General features: G+C 38.7%; 1 protein-coding gene across 1 annotated transcript in view; it reads left to right on the plus strand.

Moving 5' to 3' along the window:
- The first annotated feature begins 1,866 nt into the window (after window positions 1-1,866).
- Window positions 1,867-19,709, plus strand: part of baiap2l1b (BAR/IMD domain containing adaptor protein 2 like 1b) — a 51,671-nt gene continuing 33,828 nt past the window's right edge. The window contains exons 1-3 of the mRNA XM_072694144.1: window positions 1,867-2,185; window positions 6,535-6,610; window positions 7,161-7,247. Of these exons, the coding sequence (XP_072550245.1) occupies window positions 2,135-2,185; window positions 6,535-6,610; window positions 7,161-7,247 (214 nt within the window). The 5' untranslated portion in view covers window positions 1,867-2,134. The remainder of the gene's footprint in view (window positions 2,186-6,534; window positions 6,611-7,160; window positions 7,248-19,709) is intronic.

Consider the following 19,709-nt stretch of genomic DNA (forward strand, 5'->3'; position numbering starts at 1 on the left):
ACTGTGTACTCTATATGTAGTTGAAATAACAATAAAACCCACTTGACTTGATTTGACTTGACTTGGAGACAGTTAGTCCAACAAAAGCAGGAGAAACTTGTTTTAAATACCCATTAAGAAACAGATGTCCCAATACTTTTGTCCATGTATTGTATTTTTTTATTTTTTGGTTTTCAAGCTTCAAGAAACAATTCTCAGGGTATTTGTAAGCATTCAAAAACAATACATTTTTAGAATCAGCTTAACATTCCCCTCCATATCACGCCCCTGGCTGCCATTACGGATGGGGATCGCTAGTCCATATGCCGACCCTGGCTTCTTTGTCATCAGTGGCCAGAGCCAGAGAGAGCACAATTGACCGAGCTCTCTCCAGGAGGGTAGATGCCACTCTCCCCTCATAATTACTGTTTGAAAGCAAGGTTGGCTGGCACAGGGGTTTGTTAGCTGGTGTAGTGGAACTAGTGACTCGACCCTTTCCTCCAAGCATGTTGGCTGCCCATCGATGCCGCATCAGCAGCAGTTCAAAAACTGGAGGTCAGTGTCATTGCATGTACCTGAAGAAGTCTATACCCTCCTAGTGTCAGGAGCGTTGCTAGTGCTACAGGGAGGTACAAACTGGTGGGTGAATTGGCAGTACCAAATTGGGAGAAAAAGGGACAATTCGATAACAAATTTATATTTAAAAAATGTAGATGTTAGAGGCAGTTTAAATGTCTTCAGAGACGTTTAAAAATAGGTAAATATTTTTTCACTCTTTTTTGCCCTACTTAAAATGTTACTGGGTTTTCAGTAATACTTTTTCCCTTTAATTGTGTGGAGGACTAAGCAATGAGGGAATTTCTTTTGAGTGCTCATGCATTTTGTTGTTTTTTGCTTCTCTAAGTAGTTCTGTATTTCTACTTCAACTGCCAAATCTGACTTATCTTGAGACCCTGAAGAAGTCAAAAAGCTGACGCAAAATATCTACAAGGCAAGCTGGATTATGTTTTGTTTATTGGGGATGTATATAACTCAGTATAAAAAAAAGTACAAAACATAAAAAAGTTTAAAAAAAATATAAAAAATATGACCTTTCACCTTTTATTACTTTTATTAATGGAATCATGGTTAATACAATATAATGTTTTTTCTTTTTTTCTTTTTTTTTTACAAGAATTTACAAAAAAGGCATAGGTGTCTTGGTCAGCTGTACACACGTCCCATGTTCCTTCTGTTTCTTAATGATGGATTTAACTGGATTTAAGAATCGTCACAATGTGTTTATAGCCAGGAATACCGATTAACCAGTGAATGGACCTTCCAGACAGGTGCCTTTATACTACAATCACTCGAGACTCATTCCCTGCACTCCATGGTGATCTCTATTTTCCATTTCTCACGAATTGCTACTACTACTAGCACCAACTGCTTGGACCTATTTTGAACTAGATCACTCACTTTTAAAGGGGTGAAAGTTTGTGCAATCACTTATATAACATAATAGATTTTTCTTTCATTTACAACAACAAACAAACACAAGATTTTATTAACCACGGTTCCATTTATAAAAGCAATAAAAGAGGAAAACATCCAAATAGGGTTAATACTTTTTATAGACACTGTAATAATCAGTAATAAAATAAAATCATAAAATGCAAAGCACTCTCCACCCCTGCCTGCCTGCCTGCCTGCCTGCCTGTCTGCCTGTAACCCATTCATTTCTCACAGGTGGTTCACATTACAATGACAGGGCTGATCTCCGCCGCCGGGGGGCGCGCTTTCTTCACTTTCTTTACCCACTGCAATGCAAGCCTACAGCTGCTTGTAAAGCCCGAGCCCGGTGTGCCGTCATGTGGTCTACCTTACCTCTCCTGGCTCCGCCCCCTCCAGCCTCGTCACACACGCACGAGTTTGACAGCTCAGCTTTGAAATCGTAGCCCGAAGGCGCTCGGCCGAGCCCCCCCGACTGACCTTGTTCGCCGATCCCTGAGTATTTTTCCCTCTTACTTTTCAAAGCTAATGTGTGGAAGAGCGACTGGGAATGAGGACTAAGCGATAAAGGAGTTTCTTTCCGTCGTCGTTCCTTTTGTTTTTTGGACTATTTCCCCTTTCTATTTAGTAGTTCTGTATCTCTAACCCGTAAAGGACTCCCAACATGTCTCGAGACCCTGAAGAAGTCAATAAGCTGACGGAAAGTACCTACAAGGTGAGCGGCCGCAAACATTATCTATGTGTCTTAAATGTTGCCTCTGACCCTGTTTACACTGTGCACACTGTTTTAGCTCTCTGTGTGGGCTCTTTTTTGGGGGGGTAGCTACTAGATAGCTTACTCACGCTCACTGAACATTGTGCTGAACATCCTATAGACCTGTTAAGGCAGCCCTCTTATCTTCTTACACTGGCAGGTAACCTACAGCATATCAGCAGCAGAGGTGGCTGGCTAGCGTTATCTCAGGTATGGACCCAGGTCTATTAGTTGTGAACTTTGCCAGCAGTTCCAGCCGTTGAATAGTTCTCAATACAGGTGTTGTTGGAGGAAAATGAAAGAAATAGGAGCTGGAATTTAACTGGGTCCCATTTTCTGAATGTGGTCTTGTTCTTAGATAGGACACAGATGGGCGATCTACGAGCAGATGCATGCTGATGATTCCCAAAAGTTCTTACAGGCACCTCCGAGAGCCTCTGTTTGTGTTCTTGGAGGAGCCCCTAGGTTCTTGGAGTAACCTGCTAGCTATACTTTCCCCAAGGAACTAGCTACTCATTTTTGTGTAGATGTAGCAAAGAGAGGCTGAAGAGGCCAGACATAAAGATAAAGGGTCTTGTAAATGTCTTCAGAGACATCTTCCAGACTTTGTCAGGCACTAATCTGCCACATTCCACATTCCTCTTCAGTATCTATGAAAGTGAGATTAGGGTATTTCACTGATACTGGGCTGACCGACAAACCTAAGAGACATATCAGCTTCTTTGTTCTTCCACTGCTGCTCTGAGGTTAAATTCAGTGTAGCCTAGCTGCTTTGCAAGTGTTTTCTCAGGGAGAGGTTGTGGTTTTCCAAAGGCCCTGCTCCCACACCCTGCCCACGATAACGTCAGCACCAGCCGTTTTTGGAAGGCCACCCTACTGTCAGTGTATCTAACTGTGAAGTGCTAGAAACAGAGAAGGGCGTGGACGAAGAGGAGTGTAGGAGTGAGGCATTACTAACCCAGCACACTGATGTGAGTGTCCTGCTGAGTCAGTTTTTCCTTTCCTCCAGTTCAAACCTGTCCTTAGCTCTGTCCCAACTTCGGTGCCCAGGTCCAGGTTGCGCTGTGCATTAGTGATAGTCCGGAGTCATGATGAGGAAGGAGTCGGCACAGGAATTTTATTCTCATTCCAAAGGCAAAAACTCATCAGAAAAAAGTTTCCGCGAGAATGTGACTGGACCTCTTGAGCCTCTCGACCTTGTACACTCATAAAAAAAAAGTTAAGAGGTTGTTTAGCTAAGACAATGAAAAGAACCATGGCAGCTCAAAATACTCCTCGAATCCTGAGATGATTCTTTGTGTGGTTAGATGGTTCTTCCCCAAGATGGAGAACCTGAGGTTTGTGGGTTTTTTTAAAAACTGTTTTCACCAATGTGAGTTGAGGAAGAATGGACTAGCGAAAGGATCTGATAAGAGACAAATTGAGATAGCTAGACGATGGCTGAGTCAGAGCATTTCCAAAACATCAAGTCTTGTGGGGTGTTCCTGGTATGCAGTGGCACCCAAGGCTCACTGGTGCAATCCGGGGAGGCCCCAACTCACCATTGACCAGCCTTTATCGATCTGCTGCTAAAGTCTTGACACCAGATAACACAGAGCTTCACACACCTTCAGAGTTGAATGGCCAGAGCCCTTTTGGCAGCACGAAAGGGACCTTTACAATATTAATATTTTTAAAGTAATAGAATGATTATTATTACACTGATCAGTGTATCTACAGTTGATTTATATAGAATTTGGGGCTATGTCTGTAGGGTTACAAATGCAGTAAAATGAATAAAATACAGTAGGTCTATGTATTTACATAAATGTCATTAAATATCAGTTTGAAATATCAATCAAATCTCAACATATGTCCCATGCCAGTTTATTTTTTAAGCAAAAAAAAATCCTCCCCATACCAATGGGGATATCACTGGGCATCTTGTTGAATCTTCCATGATGGGAATAAATGGTAATAAATGGCTGTTGTAGAACCCTTTGCACTACATAGAACTCTTGATAGTAAGGCTGTAAAACAGCAAGACATTAACCAAAAGACCATATGTTTGATCCCCTTTTGCTGTTGTTAGCTAAAGCTAAATACAGAATCTTAAACCCACTCTCAAGTGAAAGTATTAATACTTCAGTGAAATAATGACTCAAGCAGGGGTAAATCTAGCCTAGCAACAGACAGCCTAGAGTAGGAGTCAAAATATATCAAATATGACTTACAGAACAACATTCAGCCTACTTAGTGCATCCAGCATCAGCACAGGAACTGGAGTTACATGGCTGAACTCACAAAATTGACCTGTAACTGTCAACTGATCTGATGTTTCATTTTTAAAATAATAAAAACACTTTCCACACAAACTGAAAACACTTGCACATCACTTTAAATGTCCATAGCCAATCCATCTAGTTCATACAACATGACACTCCACTGTGAATTAAATAATTCATCTATTCTAACGGCGCTGTTGCAAGATTTTAGTGGTTTGGTACTTGTTATTGGCTGTTTACCCTCAAATAAAACTTTTTTTGCTAAAAATATGCTAAATGTAAATAAACAACTATTTTGAATTACTGTGAGCTTATTTGGAACAGGGGTTAGCTTCAAGAGTACGAAATGTGTGCATTAAGCACACTTGTGACTTTTTTGCTTTTAAAGATGTATATCTTTATTTTAAATGACACAAACATTTGAAGTTAAATTAGAGATAAGTATTTTATTTTAACACCATTTATGCTGCTGGGATCATTGTCTCCTGCTCTAAAATGTCTCAATGTAGATTTTGGTGAACTTCATAGGTACACTTACCGCACTACCCACCCTTGATGGAAGTTAATTAGTAAAATAGCATCCTTCTTTTCTTTTCTTGTTTTCCTTCCTTCTCTTCTTTCTCTTGCTTTTGCTTATTAATTAATTGTCTGCACTCCACACGACTTGGGAAAGTTTTCAAAATTCCTCTCTGTCTCTCTATTTCTCTCTCTCTCTCTCTGTGGAGAACAATGTGGTTGATGATTGGCTAACTGGGGTAGGGTTTCCTTTCTAAACTCTGTGAGAGTTTACTCTGCATTGACCACACTGATTGACAGTTTAATTCAGATCACACTCAGGACTATGAACGATGTGCCGCTCACTGGTTAAAGATTTCTATGAATAATTCTCCGTAATGGATTGCAGCATGTAGGCTGTATAAGCTACTGAAATATTAACCATGTTTCTGTTAAAGAAACACATTCTTGATGTATCATAATGCAATTTCTAATCAATATTTCCAAATCAATGTTTTATATGTGTTTATGTGTTATCTCAGCGTGATTTCTCAGAGATATTGACAAGGTGAAAAGTAACCGACTCAGGCTGGATCTCTGTATACACCCACTGAATATAGTATATAGTATAATAGTATATTATTAGAGTAAAAACAATAAAAAGCACACAAAATACCTATAGAGCAATGCCCTAGAAGAACCATTATTATTTATAATTTCATTAAGAAGCAAAGAGTTGTGTGATGGTGAAGAATGCCCTAAAGGTCAGAAGCTTCAGTTGATGTGAAAGTTCTTTTCCAATTTAAAGGTTCTTCATACTCACACATCTCTTTTACAGACATCTCTTTTACAGACATCTCTTTTACAGACACTTTTTAGATTTAGTTTATAGCTAAAATGCAAGTGAACTTTATTAAAGTGTGTATTTCTTGCCTGTTGGTTTTATTATAATTCTCTTTTTGGGATCATTTTCATCTAGAATAACACTTTAAGCAGGTGCAGCAATGCCCCAACAGAATAGGATAAAATTAAACACCAAAAGAATTAGCGATGTATATTGGTAAAGTAGAGCTGATATAAAATAAGTTTTAGTTTTATCATAAATGTACTTAACTACACTCTTAAAATGGGTTTATTAGGGGTTCTATAGTAATGGCAATCTTTTCTATGGTGTGCGAGTTGAAAAATCCTTACTTATTACTTTATAAAGATCTATTTTTGCTGAGAATGTAAGCTTAAATGATGGAACCACACACTACTTCTTCAACAATGTTGATGTGGTCAAACAGTAAGGATCCAAGAAATGTATAAAACGGGTAAATTTCATGAGCTCTTCCAGTACATATTTTTGTATCAGCTAGTTGATGATCCTTCCATATCCTTCCTGCTTTAAATACTTGGCTGGATATTGGCTACAAGCAAATTAAGTGGCATTAGGATGCAGTGTAGACAGTGTTGTGTGATTGCTACTGATTACATCAAGCTTACACCTCACAGATTCATTAGTTCCCTAATATGCTAATAAGTGTGTTCTTGCTATGATCTCTGCAGAATGTTATGGAACAGTTTAACCCGGGGCTGCGGAACCTCATCAACCTCGGAAAGAGCTACGAGAAAGCTGTTACGGGTGAGCATCAGTTTTGGATGTGCTAATGCTAATTCTTAGGTTTAAAGGAATAGGGTGTTTAATAGGATAAAATATAGACATCCACATGGCTTTTAGAAACTTGCTGATGTAGTAATGCTTCCAACTCATGCAGAACACAACCTCTCACTCTATTTTATTGTTTAATTTTTGCTGTCTTGAAACCACTATCCAAACTAGGCTTCTGGGTGTATCCCATTAAACTAAGGTAGAAGGGAATGTGGGCCTTCTTCTGAAGTCAGGCATATTAGGCAACAGGTATATAGTCAGTTCAGGCAGTTGATGTGTTAGAAGCAGAAAAAAATAGCCAAGCATAAGGATATGAGCCACTTTGGCATCAGCTAAATTGTAATGTCTAGACGACTGGGTAAGAACAACTACAAAACATCAGGCTGGATTGATTTTGTGAACACTTTAATTTTATACCAAACATATAATGCTTTTATTAGTACAATTATAATTTTGTCATTTGTAAACATACGTAATACAGGAAATACAGGATGAGAAAGCTAATGTGTTTTCTGTCTTGTAGCTATGACCCTGGCTGGAAAGATGTACTTTGATGCTGTGTCTAAGATTGGAGAGAATGCTGCTGTATCTCCAGTATCTAGAGAATTAGGTGAGTATCAGACTTTCACTTTCATCTGAAAGTGCTCTGAATGGATGCATACCTTGAAGAGTCGTCTCACTTGTGCTCATTACAACTACTAACCATTATGCTGGTTATGCACTAAAACCACTCTGCAAACTGTTTCCATTTCCGTCCATGAAAACATTCAACGTGTGCGTCATGCCAAACAATGGAAGCAGCCAACTGGAGTCACAGGTTAAGATCAGATGCAGTAGGTTCCATTTCAAAGTGTCATTCACCCAACAGGGGTTGCCAGCACTTCATGTTCACTGACAATTCCACACTAAATCTGAAGCTTTTCTAGTAATTAGTATATTAAATATATTATTGCCTATGTAAAGGTTTTGGTCTGGACCAATCACATTTCCTTCCCAAACTGATTTTAGGATTTTTTTATGCAGTTTCAGTCTCAGCAGTTTCAGTCTCAGCAAAAGTCTGGACTGGTGGAGACCAGTCTTAACATTTTAAATGCCACCATTTTCTACTGTTTTATTTTTTTATGAGAGGATGGTGCAGGCTTACTGAGAAGGTACTGAGAAATAGAATATCTGATATGATATCTGACATGATTTCATCTTGGTTATGAAACTGCTCCCAGTAATTCATGTTGGTGCTTCATAAATGCATAGCATGATTTTGCTGAGTAGTACAGTTTGGTTAGTGCACTCAGAAGAAAGTTTCTATGCTGCTTAGAATCACTGTTAAGTAGTACAGTATAAAATATACAAAGACTCTGAGATTAGAAAGAACACAGCAGTGAGGACTGGACCTACATCTAGCACAAAAACAACCCAGTTATGCTGGTTTCTCACACGTTCCAGAGAATGTTTACTCAGTTGCTGTGCTGCCAGTAGTGCACACTTTTGAACTGCTGTTATTGTCAGGCTTTTCTCCCTGGATCTCACATAGACAGCCCAGGTGCTGTAGGAACAACAGTATTGTTTTTAGCTTTCCAAATAGAAGATTGCAGAATGTAGACACATCCGTAAGGTCTGTAATGACAGAACGGATCACAGGCAACTTGGGGTGTATGGGGTGTAATGGCATGTGTATTCATAGCGAACCATCCCAAATGCTGGAAACTTCTAAAGCGTTCCTGTTAGCAATGTTCTGTGAGGACGCATCTATGTGTGAAAGTCCACTTTTGGCTCAGAGTCAGGCTGAATTCAGGCCACAAATAATCTCCTCTGTCTACAGTAACTGGTTATTATCCAGTAACACACCAGTGAAACCAGTACTGACGATAAGAGTGACTAGATACAGAGAAACATTTCTCTACAGCTTCATGGTGTGAAGATAATCTTAAATGGTAGAGAGAGTGTTTCATGTGATGCTCACTTTACCATTTAACAGTGATCATTAATTTGTGTTTAGGAAAACCCAGTCCTGAACTGTCAGGTCTGAACCATGAGTTTGTGTACGGTTACACTCCTATGGGTAACAAATGCGTTTCAGTGCCAGGCCTAAACCGTGCAATCCCACATGGTAGGCCTATTTGCTTTCTTCATCTGTGTTTTCTTCCTCTTGTGCCCTTTTAATATTTAGTCTTTGCTTAGCCATTAGGTGTAGTTTAACCCTAGCCACATCTTTATTATCCATATCCTTGTATATTATCTTTAGCCATAGCTGCTAGTTATGGCCCTGCTTCCTAGTTTGTGTTTAGCTTTAGCCAGCAGCTTTCTGTCTTGCTAGTCTTATGTTTACTTTTCCAGTTATTGTGTTGAGGTAGTGCCAATAAACCCTGCACTAGTGTCTGATAACTTCTCTTATCAGTCATAGGCCTTACAGCTGACTGTGTTTTATAGTACAGAGCACAGACATGTCCTTGCAGATGTGAAGTGAGTAGCTAGTTGCATTTAACTATTTTATTTTGTAATTTTGTCATTTATTGTCAGATACACTAAGTACACAAATGTGACTGGTGAAGTGTTTACACATTGCAATATAATAGAATAAAGACACCAGGCTTTTTGTATGTATGTTCGTTACAAGCTAGAGCATTGTAATTTGTCAGGCAACAATGTGGGATCTGTGGATACTGATGGATTTATAAAATGTAGAAATTGTAGAAACAGATCCAGCTGGAGAAATGGTTATTTTTAGAGGCTTTTAGAAATAGTAGCACAAATAGAATGGAGATATTTTAGCACAATAGCCCAGCATTATCTGAATACCTCCAATCCTCTGCATAGGTTCAATCAATATTTGAGACTTTGGTTTAAAATATTGGTTTAAAATATTAGCCAAATCACCTTTTTGATGCCAGTCATTTATAAAGCAAACTTCTGTCAATTCAACACAATATGACTTTCAATATGCTGTCAAATTTACTCACACATTTCAGACTGATGCACCCTGATACATGCCTTTTTACACCTCTACTATAGAAATGATAGTAATGATAAACACACTATATAGGCAAAAGCATTGGAACACCTACTCATTCATTGTTTTTTTCAGAAATTAAAAGTATTAAACCTCAGGATAAGAGTTTATCGTATCTGTTGTTGGAGTAACTGTCTCTACTGTCCACGGAAGGCTTTCTACTAGATTTTGGAGCACATTTTTTATTGACAAGAGCATTAGTGACTCCCCAACTCATCCCAGGAGTATGGGATGGAGCACCATCATTCCAGAGAACAAATTTCCACTGCTCCTCTATTTCACGCCTGCCATTAGGCAGACTCTCAATAGAGAGTCCTATTCTGTTGGCACTATTTTACTACAGGGACTAGACCAGCTGTGTACGTGTGTGTCATTGCACATATATGTCAGCAATGGGTGAAACTTCAGGTAGCTGAATGCATTCATTAGAAGCAGTGTCCACACACATTTGGCACAGTACTGTTTAGTTTTAAAGGAAAGTAGCCTTGCCTTCTGTTCAGCCTGCATCTGACAGTCTTAAGTTGAGCTGAGCATGTGCAGGCTTATCTGCCAATACTGACACGATGGCAGATTTATAATGCAATCCTTCTATTTCATACAGAAGTGCCTGGATAGTGTCTGGACTTACAAGTGGTGTGTGTTTCATGCTGCTCTCTGAGACCATTAAGATGGTCTCCCCTATGTTGAAGGACACACACTCAAAGGGCAAATAAATGGCCTATGTGTCTGTGTGCCTCTCCCTTAACCAGCAAACAGGAATACATTTTTTTTGTTTGTTTGGAAAAGTCAAGAGTAATCTGACTGTTGTAATCTGGGTTGATCTGAGCTCAGGCCTATCCTAAATTAGACTAGAGCTTGTTCAGGGGTACAGGGCAACTAAGGGAGGGCGGTATGATGATATCATATCCTTGTCAGGATAAATTACATCATGATAAGTTTCATCAGTGCTTTCTGAACGCTGTCCAACTGATTGCCTCATTAAACCAATGAGACTGCCAACTGGTGTAGCAGTCTAGGGATTCACCCTGTTGTTGGCAGACTGTGAGTTCAAGTCCCAAAGATGCCCAAAGTCCAAGAAAACATGATTGGACCAGCTTAATTGAATATACTGTATCTGAATCATTGGATAAAAGAAATCATTGTGCTCAAAGAAATTATAATTTTTTTTTATAAATGTCCCTATTGGGACACATGTTGTAGTCAGTACCAGTACCACTAAAATTCTACAATTCTCTGTACAAATGTTCATACCTCAAAAAAAACAGCAAATCATTTACTTTACTTCTTACATTTTACATTCAGTACTTTTAAAAATCTAAAAACAATTGTGGGATGGCATACCTATTGCAGTGCCTAGCTGCTTGAAATATGAAACAAAAACAAGACGTTATTAATATTAAGTAACAAACAACACTGTGTTCTGAACAGCGCTCAACCTGTCATGGCACAGCATACAAACAGTGGAACCCAGCCTAGACATTAAAACCATTCAGACTACTGACCTTGTTCCTATTGTCATGTCCAGCATTGGTATATAACAATGATCTGCGATCTAATGATCATTATATGTCCTTGTATTAAGATTCTGTGGTGTTTTGACTGCCAAATCGAACCACGCTATGAAAAGGTAAAACCACCACAACCCTTCTAGACTAGGCCAGATCAGCTTGATGCTTGATGTTAAGAAAAACAGAGAGGTTGCTGAACACTGTGTGCTAATATCCCTGGTTGAACGCTAAGGTTTCAGTACCATATAAAACAAGTACCAAACTTGGTACCAAAGTATCAGTTCTCATCAGTTGTTCTTATATGTATTGTGTATGGTGAGTATGGTTTCAAGTATTGGGACTTTTTACTATTTGGTGCCCAACCTTACTGCTCACTGCAAAAATATGAAAACATAAAAACCATGTATCTTTATTTTTGTTTTTGGTTTTCTCCATTGTCTGAGCCCTGTAGATTTTCTGGACACAGTGTAAGTAATTCTGGATAAATAGACCAATAGAAATGCTCTAAACTCTTATTTGGCATTAACTTCCATTTAAAGGTTATCACATTTTTGCTTTCTCCTGTGAAGTCATTATTTTGGAGATTTCATTGGACAGGGATAGATTTCATTGAATAGCGATAGATACAGTATATATGTATGTTGGTTAGTTGTTAGTTTGTGGGTGTGACCAAAAACCCACCAAAAATGATAAACAAGCTCACCTTTAAAGACGTAAACAGCTATTGGATTAATAACTTCAAAATGTTAATTCATTATTGTAAATATTACTTGTTGCAATTTTTAGCCTATTTTAAAATCTGTAATAAATCCTTACATTTTCAAATCAGATGCTGGTATTCCTTGACAATCTCTATATCTGTAAATATATATATATATAAATAGACAAAGGCCCCAGGCCAATATTTGTAGACATACTGTACATTTGGGGTTGTGTGTATGTGTATAAGGCCAGTGTCCTCAGAGTGTCCGTGGTGGAGTGTGTAGCTCAGTGGTGTGCGTGCTGTGCTGATTAATGAGTCAGGCTTTAATCAGTGCAGCCGGGTGAGGTGCTGAGGGAACAGGCTGCTGTAGTGATGCTCACTTCTCTGGAGTGCAAATGCACTCCATCCAGATTGTTTAGTGCTGTGGCTGAAAATAAAGCTGCTCATATAGTGTGACTGAGATGCTCACGCATGTCATTGCTGCTGTATTTCATAAAAGCTCTGTAGTGCCAGATCTAAGACAGATCCATTTTCCTCTACACCAGTGAAGTAATTTACTCTTAGACTGAAGCAATTTTTTCAAGTTCAGTTAAAATGAGAATTCAAACGGCACCTCAGTCTGTGACAGTTTTACCTCCACTTTGGGGTATAATGTGATTGCCTTTGCCTGTGATGGCTAAGATTCAAGTTTAATGCTGAGGCAAAAAAAGATCTTTGGCAATGATGTCAGCACATTTATGTTGAATATGTAAAGAAGTTGGAAAAGAAAGTTTTTGTTTTGCAAGATACTATTATGAACATGCAAACACACGAAGGCACGAGAGGCACATAAGGCTATACATCCCAGTTAAGACACTTTTTATGTACTTACTGATTATACAAATCAGTAGTAATCGCTTAGTGATATGAATTCCTTTCTGAACATGGGTGCCTGTGCACTCAGAAAATTCCACAGTGCATCAAACTATAAAAATCAAAAATGCAAAAGTTTGGGCACTGTTTGGGAGTCAGAACAGTCTTTTACTTTCACTGTTAGTATGAATACCTAAATAAGTACAAAATGAACGGATCTCCAAAAGGCATAAATGCACTAAATTGCTTGTAAGTGCTTTAGCATGTTCTCAGTCCTTTCTTGAAAAAGGCCAAATGATGGAAATCTCAAAGCTTTTTAAATATGCCTAAAAATCTAAGTAATTGATGCCCACATTGGATGACCAAGATTGGTTATGTGAAAAAACACTTTCAGAGAAAATTGCTTGTAAGATTTCTAGGCAAATCGAGCCTTCTATTTGACTGCAAAAAGACCTTCAGAAAGATTTAGTCTGGACTACTCTATGCACTACTCTACTGTCCACCTTCACAAATATGACCTTAATGAAAAAGGTCAAAATAACCTTAATGTTTTTGGACTGCTGTAGTTAAATTATACATTTTTGACCACAATGATCAAAGATTTGTTTGGAGAGAAAAAGGCACAGAATTGCCTTTCGAAATGTAAAGCATGGGGCTTTGGGGGTTGTGTTGCAATCAGTTGCACAGGGGAGCATTCAACTTGATGAGAATGATGGATTTAATGACAGTTTTTCTTGATTGCTAAAATTTTTTTTTATTATACCTTTATTTCCCAAAACACTAAATACAAATCCATAACGTCTCAGTCAAGTAGCCAAACTTCCTCTTTTTAAAGGTCAAAATAAAGCTCCCAATCAAAAGCGCTCAATAAATAAATATGTCTAAATAAAACATTTGCGCATTTTTATTTCTTAGTGCACAGTACAGTACAATACACTAAACAACAACAAAATAATTATTCTGCCCCAGCATCCCGTCTTTGGTCTGGGCCAGGCCAGAGAATCTCATCAACATCACAGGACATATTAACCCTAGCCTGGCAGCCGGGGGAAATTCCCTTGCCCCACCACTGGCATGCATTAAGTGATATCTAAGCAGGTCCTCCTCCTCCTCTTCCTCACCTCCCTACTTTCCCTCTTTCTTCTTCTTCTCCTCTTCCTCCTCATTTTTAGTGTCCTCAGCCTACTTCTACAGGTTTCTCTGGATCCATTAAATGGTATTGAATGCTAGTACTTTCATTTACACCACACAGTTTAGGCAACTGAAATGAAGGAAAAGCCATACTATAATTCTGTTATCACGTGCACTGAGTGTTCACTCTTCAGATTGATGCTACTTCCTTTACTTCCTGTACATCTCGCTCTGCACCTGGGCACCATGACCTTGTCCCCTGTGAGTGGTAACATTTGAAAACGTCCACTAAAACACACACCCTATCAGCCAGCGATAAGAGCTCAAAACCTTCCCCCGCATGACCAGTTTGACCCAGATAACCTCTGAATAACTGACCTCATGCTGCACGTCACCGAGCTTTCCTCAATAAGTGGAACATCTTGACTCTTGGCTTTTCTGGCATGGTGAAACTGGAGCTGCTGTGACGTGGCTGAGTTGACATCGGATAGCCTTGAGAGTCTGACACACCTGCCCTCCCCCCACCTCCTCTTCCTGGGTCGTGTGTCACAGGGGCGGAGAGGCTTTTCATTCTTAAGCCGCCCCACCAAACTCCACACATCAGCCCAACAAAGCTTCCAAGCCTGGCTTCTCCAGCTGTTGGAGTGTAGACGTGAGCTTTAATGATCAGGAGGGTCTTGTATTCTTCTAAAGATAATGGTGCCAAGACGGATTCTTTGGAGAGATGTTATAAAAGAAGCACTTTTCTCTATTGAGCCTTTCCGCAGAAGGTTCTTTAAACAACCATTTTTGTAAATCTATGGGTGTAAGGAACCACTATAAGGTTTTAAAAGCATGAATATCCACCCAAGAGCAATTCTGTGCGAGAAACAAGTCTTTATAGAAAGATTTCTGTAAAGGTGTGGAGTGTGGAGAACCCTTTGCTGCACATAATTAAAAGGTTCTTTAGAAAGATACAAGCAAGGAATCAATTATAAGAACCATTATTTAATAGATTAAACACAAGTATGCAATAAAATCAGTTTATCCATTGATGTCAGGGTGAGATTTAAGGTCAATGCAAAGAGCTGCTGAAGTGTTTTTGCTGTGCGTTTTACTAGAATGTTTGCAGTGCTGTTTTTGAGAACATTTGGTGCTCTTAGAGCCCTGTTCCATTTCTGGACTGAAATCATTAGCAGTACGCCATATCTCTCTGACAAGGTTTGCAGCTGATCAGATGACGCTGAAGTCTTCGCTGGAATGTAATCAGAATTCTGCAACTCATTCTCACGGATGTGATCTCTTACTGCAGAACTGCTTGGCAAATTGTGTGTGTGTGTGTGTGTGTGTGTGTGTATGTATGAGAGTACCATTTCTTCCCCCTAAGGCACATCCCTTATTATAGAGATGGAAAAAGATCAGCATATCTAATGTTTAGTAAAATTTTATCAACAATCCCCATCTTCAGACAGTCACAGAGATCAAACAAACTTTTAATGCTGTATTTTTAAAGGTAGCAGATCAGTAAGCTATATAATATTCCCAACTTCACTACCCTTGACCCATTTATACATGATGTGCATATTAAATGCAGACGTGACATGGAAATGCTGTTCCATTATATGTGGGAAAACCCCATTTCCTTTGGGAAAAGGTACTGTATGCACTTTCACAAATGATTGAGGAAGGTGTTCTTTCTATTCCCAGTTATGTATCTTCCCACAAATTCTCCCCAGGGGATTTTGTGGTCGTTTTAAAAAAATGACTTTCTTTGAGACCTTAAACTGGTCCAGCATGAAAGAGTTAGATAAATAAAAGAAATATGTAATAGTATTGTAGAGAAACAGGGCTGTTTATATAGATTCAGGTGAGGGAGTATTCATCGCTGCGGGCCAAAAACCTTTTATCTCCACTTCTGCAGTTTTTCACATTTTGATATAATGTGAATCTGCTTTTTTTTAACAGTGTTTCAAAATTTCCTGATGAACAGACCAATAGAAATGCTCCATAATAACTGAATAAAACATAAAGAGTTTTAGAGATTTCAACTGAAAGTAAGGAGGGTTTTCCTGCTCCTGTAAATTTGCCATTTTGGAGAGTTATGAAATAACTGAATTATGAAATAACTGAATTTTGGGAGAAGCCCTTTCTAATTTAATGTTCTGTGAATTACACCTCAACGTTATCCACATGTCTATAACAAGTTTGCACGACCCTCCACCACCCCATCACCTTCCCTTTTACCCTATCATCTATAATTCCTGGCTCCACACATCAGAAGGGGGACTTGGCTTCCTACCTCAAAGCAAAGCCATCCGAACTCCAGCCCAAAATATTCTCCCCCTTCTTTCCCAGTCTTCTCCCAAATCATTATAAGCTGAAGACTTGATTTAGCAAACAATGTATTGTTATAACTTAACATGTCGTCATATGGCCATTTTGAAGTCAACACAAAGTAAAAGACAATTGTTAGAGCCAAATCAGTCGTGAAGTGAAAAACAGCAAAATTAGAGATACAAACTTTTGTAAACATTGATGAAATGCTACTTTTACAGTTATTATTACTGTTAAAAGTATGTGTTCTGTTTGTCTGTTATTACCTATATTAAGAAACAAAATTATTCAGTGACATTTATTTTATAACTAATTCATCATCTCACCGGCAAGGGTGACTCAGAAATTAAAGCTCTGGGCTATTTGGTTCACAAGACGGTGTGTTCAGTACCCCGGTTGGCTAAGATGCCACTATTGGGCCTTTAAGCAACAGCTCTGCAGTAAAAGGAAAGCATGATGGGAAGTAAAGGGCCGTGTGAATGCAGCTGTAGAGGCTTATCTGTTAGACAGGCTCAGAGTGTGTTATCCTACTGCTAGGCCACTTCCTGAGCCACCCTTCACCACCAAAACACTCACCCCACCTCAGCTCGCTTTGAATGACTTCCAGGGACACTTTACATAATCTGCGCAAGTCTACTCCAAATCAGGTTTCACCTGCTGATTTTAGACAACCATTTTTGTGCACAAGGAAGGAAAGAGAAGAATAAGTACAGACAAGAGTTGTGATTATCATCCTCACCCTTTAAGCATTCTTTAGTAAAGGCAAGAGGTCTTTATAGATCCATGACAACTCACAGAACCATTGAAACACGTAATCCCTTACCACACTAAGGTGTATTACTCAGTAGCTACTGGGACTTCTGTACAAACTGGTGGGGCTATTCTTTGGTGGTAGAAATTCGTTAAACATTCCATAGCTTCTTAGGTGTTTTAGCGGTTAAGTATTTCTTTGTTTGGTTAAATTGTTCTTCATAAATGAGGAAACAGTCTTGTGGATGGCATTATATTAGCACCACAAAAGATCACACTATTGTAACAAGTAAAATAGTCTGTTTCAGTACTATATAGAAACCTTTTAGGATACAAGGTAGCAATAGAATAGGGGGAGCCATATATTAAAAAGGTAAAGGTAAAGGTGCACGTATTTACAGCAAAATGTGTCCTCCGCATTTAACCCATCTGGTAGTGAACACACACACACACACACACACACACACATGTGTTAGGGGCAGTGAGTACACACACACACACACACCCAGAGCGGTGGGCAGCCAACTCCAGCGCCCGGGGAGCAGAGAGGGTAAAGGGCCTTGCTCAAGGGCCCAACAGTGGCAGCTTGTGGCAATATAATATCACAATACTTCAACTATAAATACACACAACTAAAGTCATTAAGTCAAAGTCAACAAAGTAATTATGCTTTCTTGTTAATTAAATGTGCAGTTGGTTATTCATTAAGTACTGATTATATTCACAGTATTCTCTAGAGAGCACATTTGGATATAGTTTATTATGATAATGACAAATATCATCATATTTCCCAGCCTTACACTTTCAGTAGAAGAGTTCTAGATAGCAGTAGTTTTTAAACTGTGGGTTGCCTTGGTGCAGAAAGTAAAATGTAGCCTCTCAAGAAAGCTACATTAGATTGCGTTTTAGACCAGAAAGGGGAATCAGGAGTGCTATTCCAAAGCACTTGTGTTAGCAATGTATTAGTCTGGGCAGCAGACAAGAACAGTACACTGAGTAAAAGTGGGCTGAATGCATCCACAATGCAGTTTACAGTACTACAGTACAGTACTAGTGTTCTTAGACTCGTAGCAGTATAGACAAGAGGGTATCCGTCAGCCAAAAGAACAATTCAGTGATTCTTTAGATAATCATGTTTTTTGTATAGAATTTGTATAATTCATAAGAGCATAATCTTTGTTTAACTGTGTTGTTGGTGCAGTAAATGATATCTTGAACACAAATCACATTTGTTTAGTTGTTGATAGTATTTTGTAAAGAAAACTTTACTGGTGCATTTTGCATGCTCCAATTTATCAATCTTCAGGGACAACAAATACTGTGGTACATATTATGTATCGCAAAATTGTATCTTAACTATCAGGGATGTCTTGATTGGGTCCAGACATATTTTGATTGGGTATTGGCTATTTTAATCCCAATCCAGTTCCAAGTCTTTGTTTTAACCACAATGTTCAGAGTGCCGTCTGATGTCCTCAAGGCTCCATAAATGGAAATTACTGCCCAGTGAGGACGTTCTCAGAAGGTAAATAAAAGAGTTTAGAGTCTATTTACCTGTAAAATGGAGCTATTTTACAGTGGAACATTATTAAACCGCTTAAACACTGTCTTACCAGCAAAAGAATCACATGTCTTTCTTTGTTTTTAAACCACCAGTATATGTTCTGAACCGGGAGGAGAATGCTAACACTAATGCTAATAAACACAGGCACTATAGAAAACCTGATCATAGCACATTCACCTCACTATAAAACAGTTATTTCACATCAGTAGTTCACAAACAACGACAGATATCTATATCACTACACACACAAAGTGATTTGACTGCAGTTTTTAAAGGAACTGGCATCTGAATGGTCAGGGAGGTGAGTCCGACTGGATTATAAGATGTTAACCACACTATAAATTTAAGAAAAGTCTCCACCAAACTAATAAATCAGTTCAGAATTTCTCATTATAGAAACTGTTACTAAAAATAAAGCCATGTTACTTCAGTATTAAACAGCAGCTCATCTTATTTAAACTGTGTGAATGTATTATTTATAGGACGATCAGATCAGATTGGTATTGGCTTGTACTTTATCAGCTCGGGATGTCCCTTATTAATGTCCCTTATAATGCCCCTTAATTATTAGGGATAATCCCTTTAAGACTGAACTGTGTTTTCTTTTAAACAAAAATGTTCAAAACAAAAATGTGCTTTGTATTTAATATATATATACTCAAAAAAGTCCATATTTACCCTTCTTCACCACTGAAGCATTGATCAATGTGGTAAGGAGGATAGGAAGTACACCAACATAAACATCTGTGAGATGACAGGAGACTACAGTGCGTGAATGAGTTGGGACTGAAAACAGACTATTTGGCATTTGCATGTTGTTTTCCTGTGGTCATTTAACTCTGAGCCCTGTTCCCATAAACTTACAGAAGGCTGGCTATTATACCTCAGCTCTACTTCCCTATTGCAAAGCCGTGTTTATTCAAAGCAAGGTCGAGTGTTCCAGTCTTTCTGCTTATGACTGTACATTCTACGAAAACTATATCATGATCTTTCAGTCAGTTTACTCTCTGCCTGAACCGAATTAACCCAGTGCTTTACCAAAGCCCTTGACAAAACCCTTGGACACTTTGCTACAGCACTTATTGTATCGATTAGTAGGAACAGTATAAAGTAGACCGGCCACTGTTTCAAGATAAATGACTAATAGATTCAGCGTTCAGCATTGCAACAAGGAAATCTCTTCATATCTCTTGTTTATCTTGCTATGTAATGTTTATAATATATACAGTGCAAGTTGTCAGGGT

This window comes from Salminus brasiliensis, chromosome 12, assembly GCF_030463535.1.
Source record: "Salminus brasiliensis chromosome 12, fSalBra1.hap2, whole genome shotgun sequence".
In the NCBI taxonomy this organism is placed as follows: domain Eukaryota; kingdom Metazoa; phylum Chordata; class Actinopteri; order Characiformes; family Bryconidae; genus Salminus; species Salminus brasiliensis.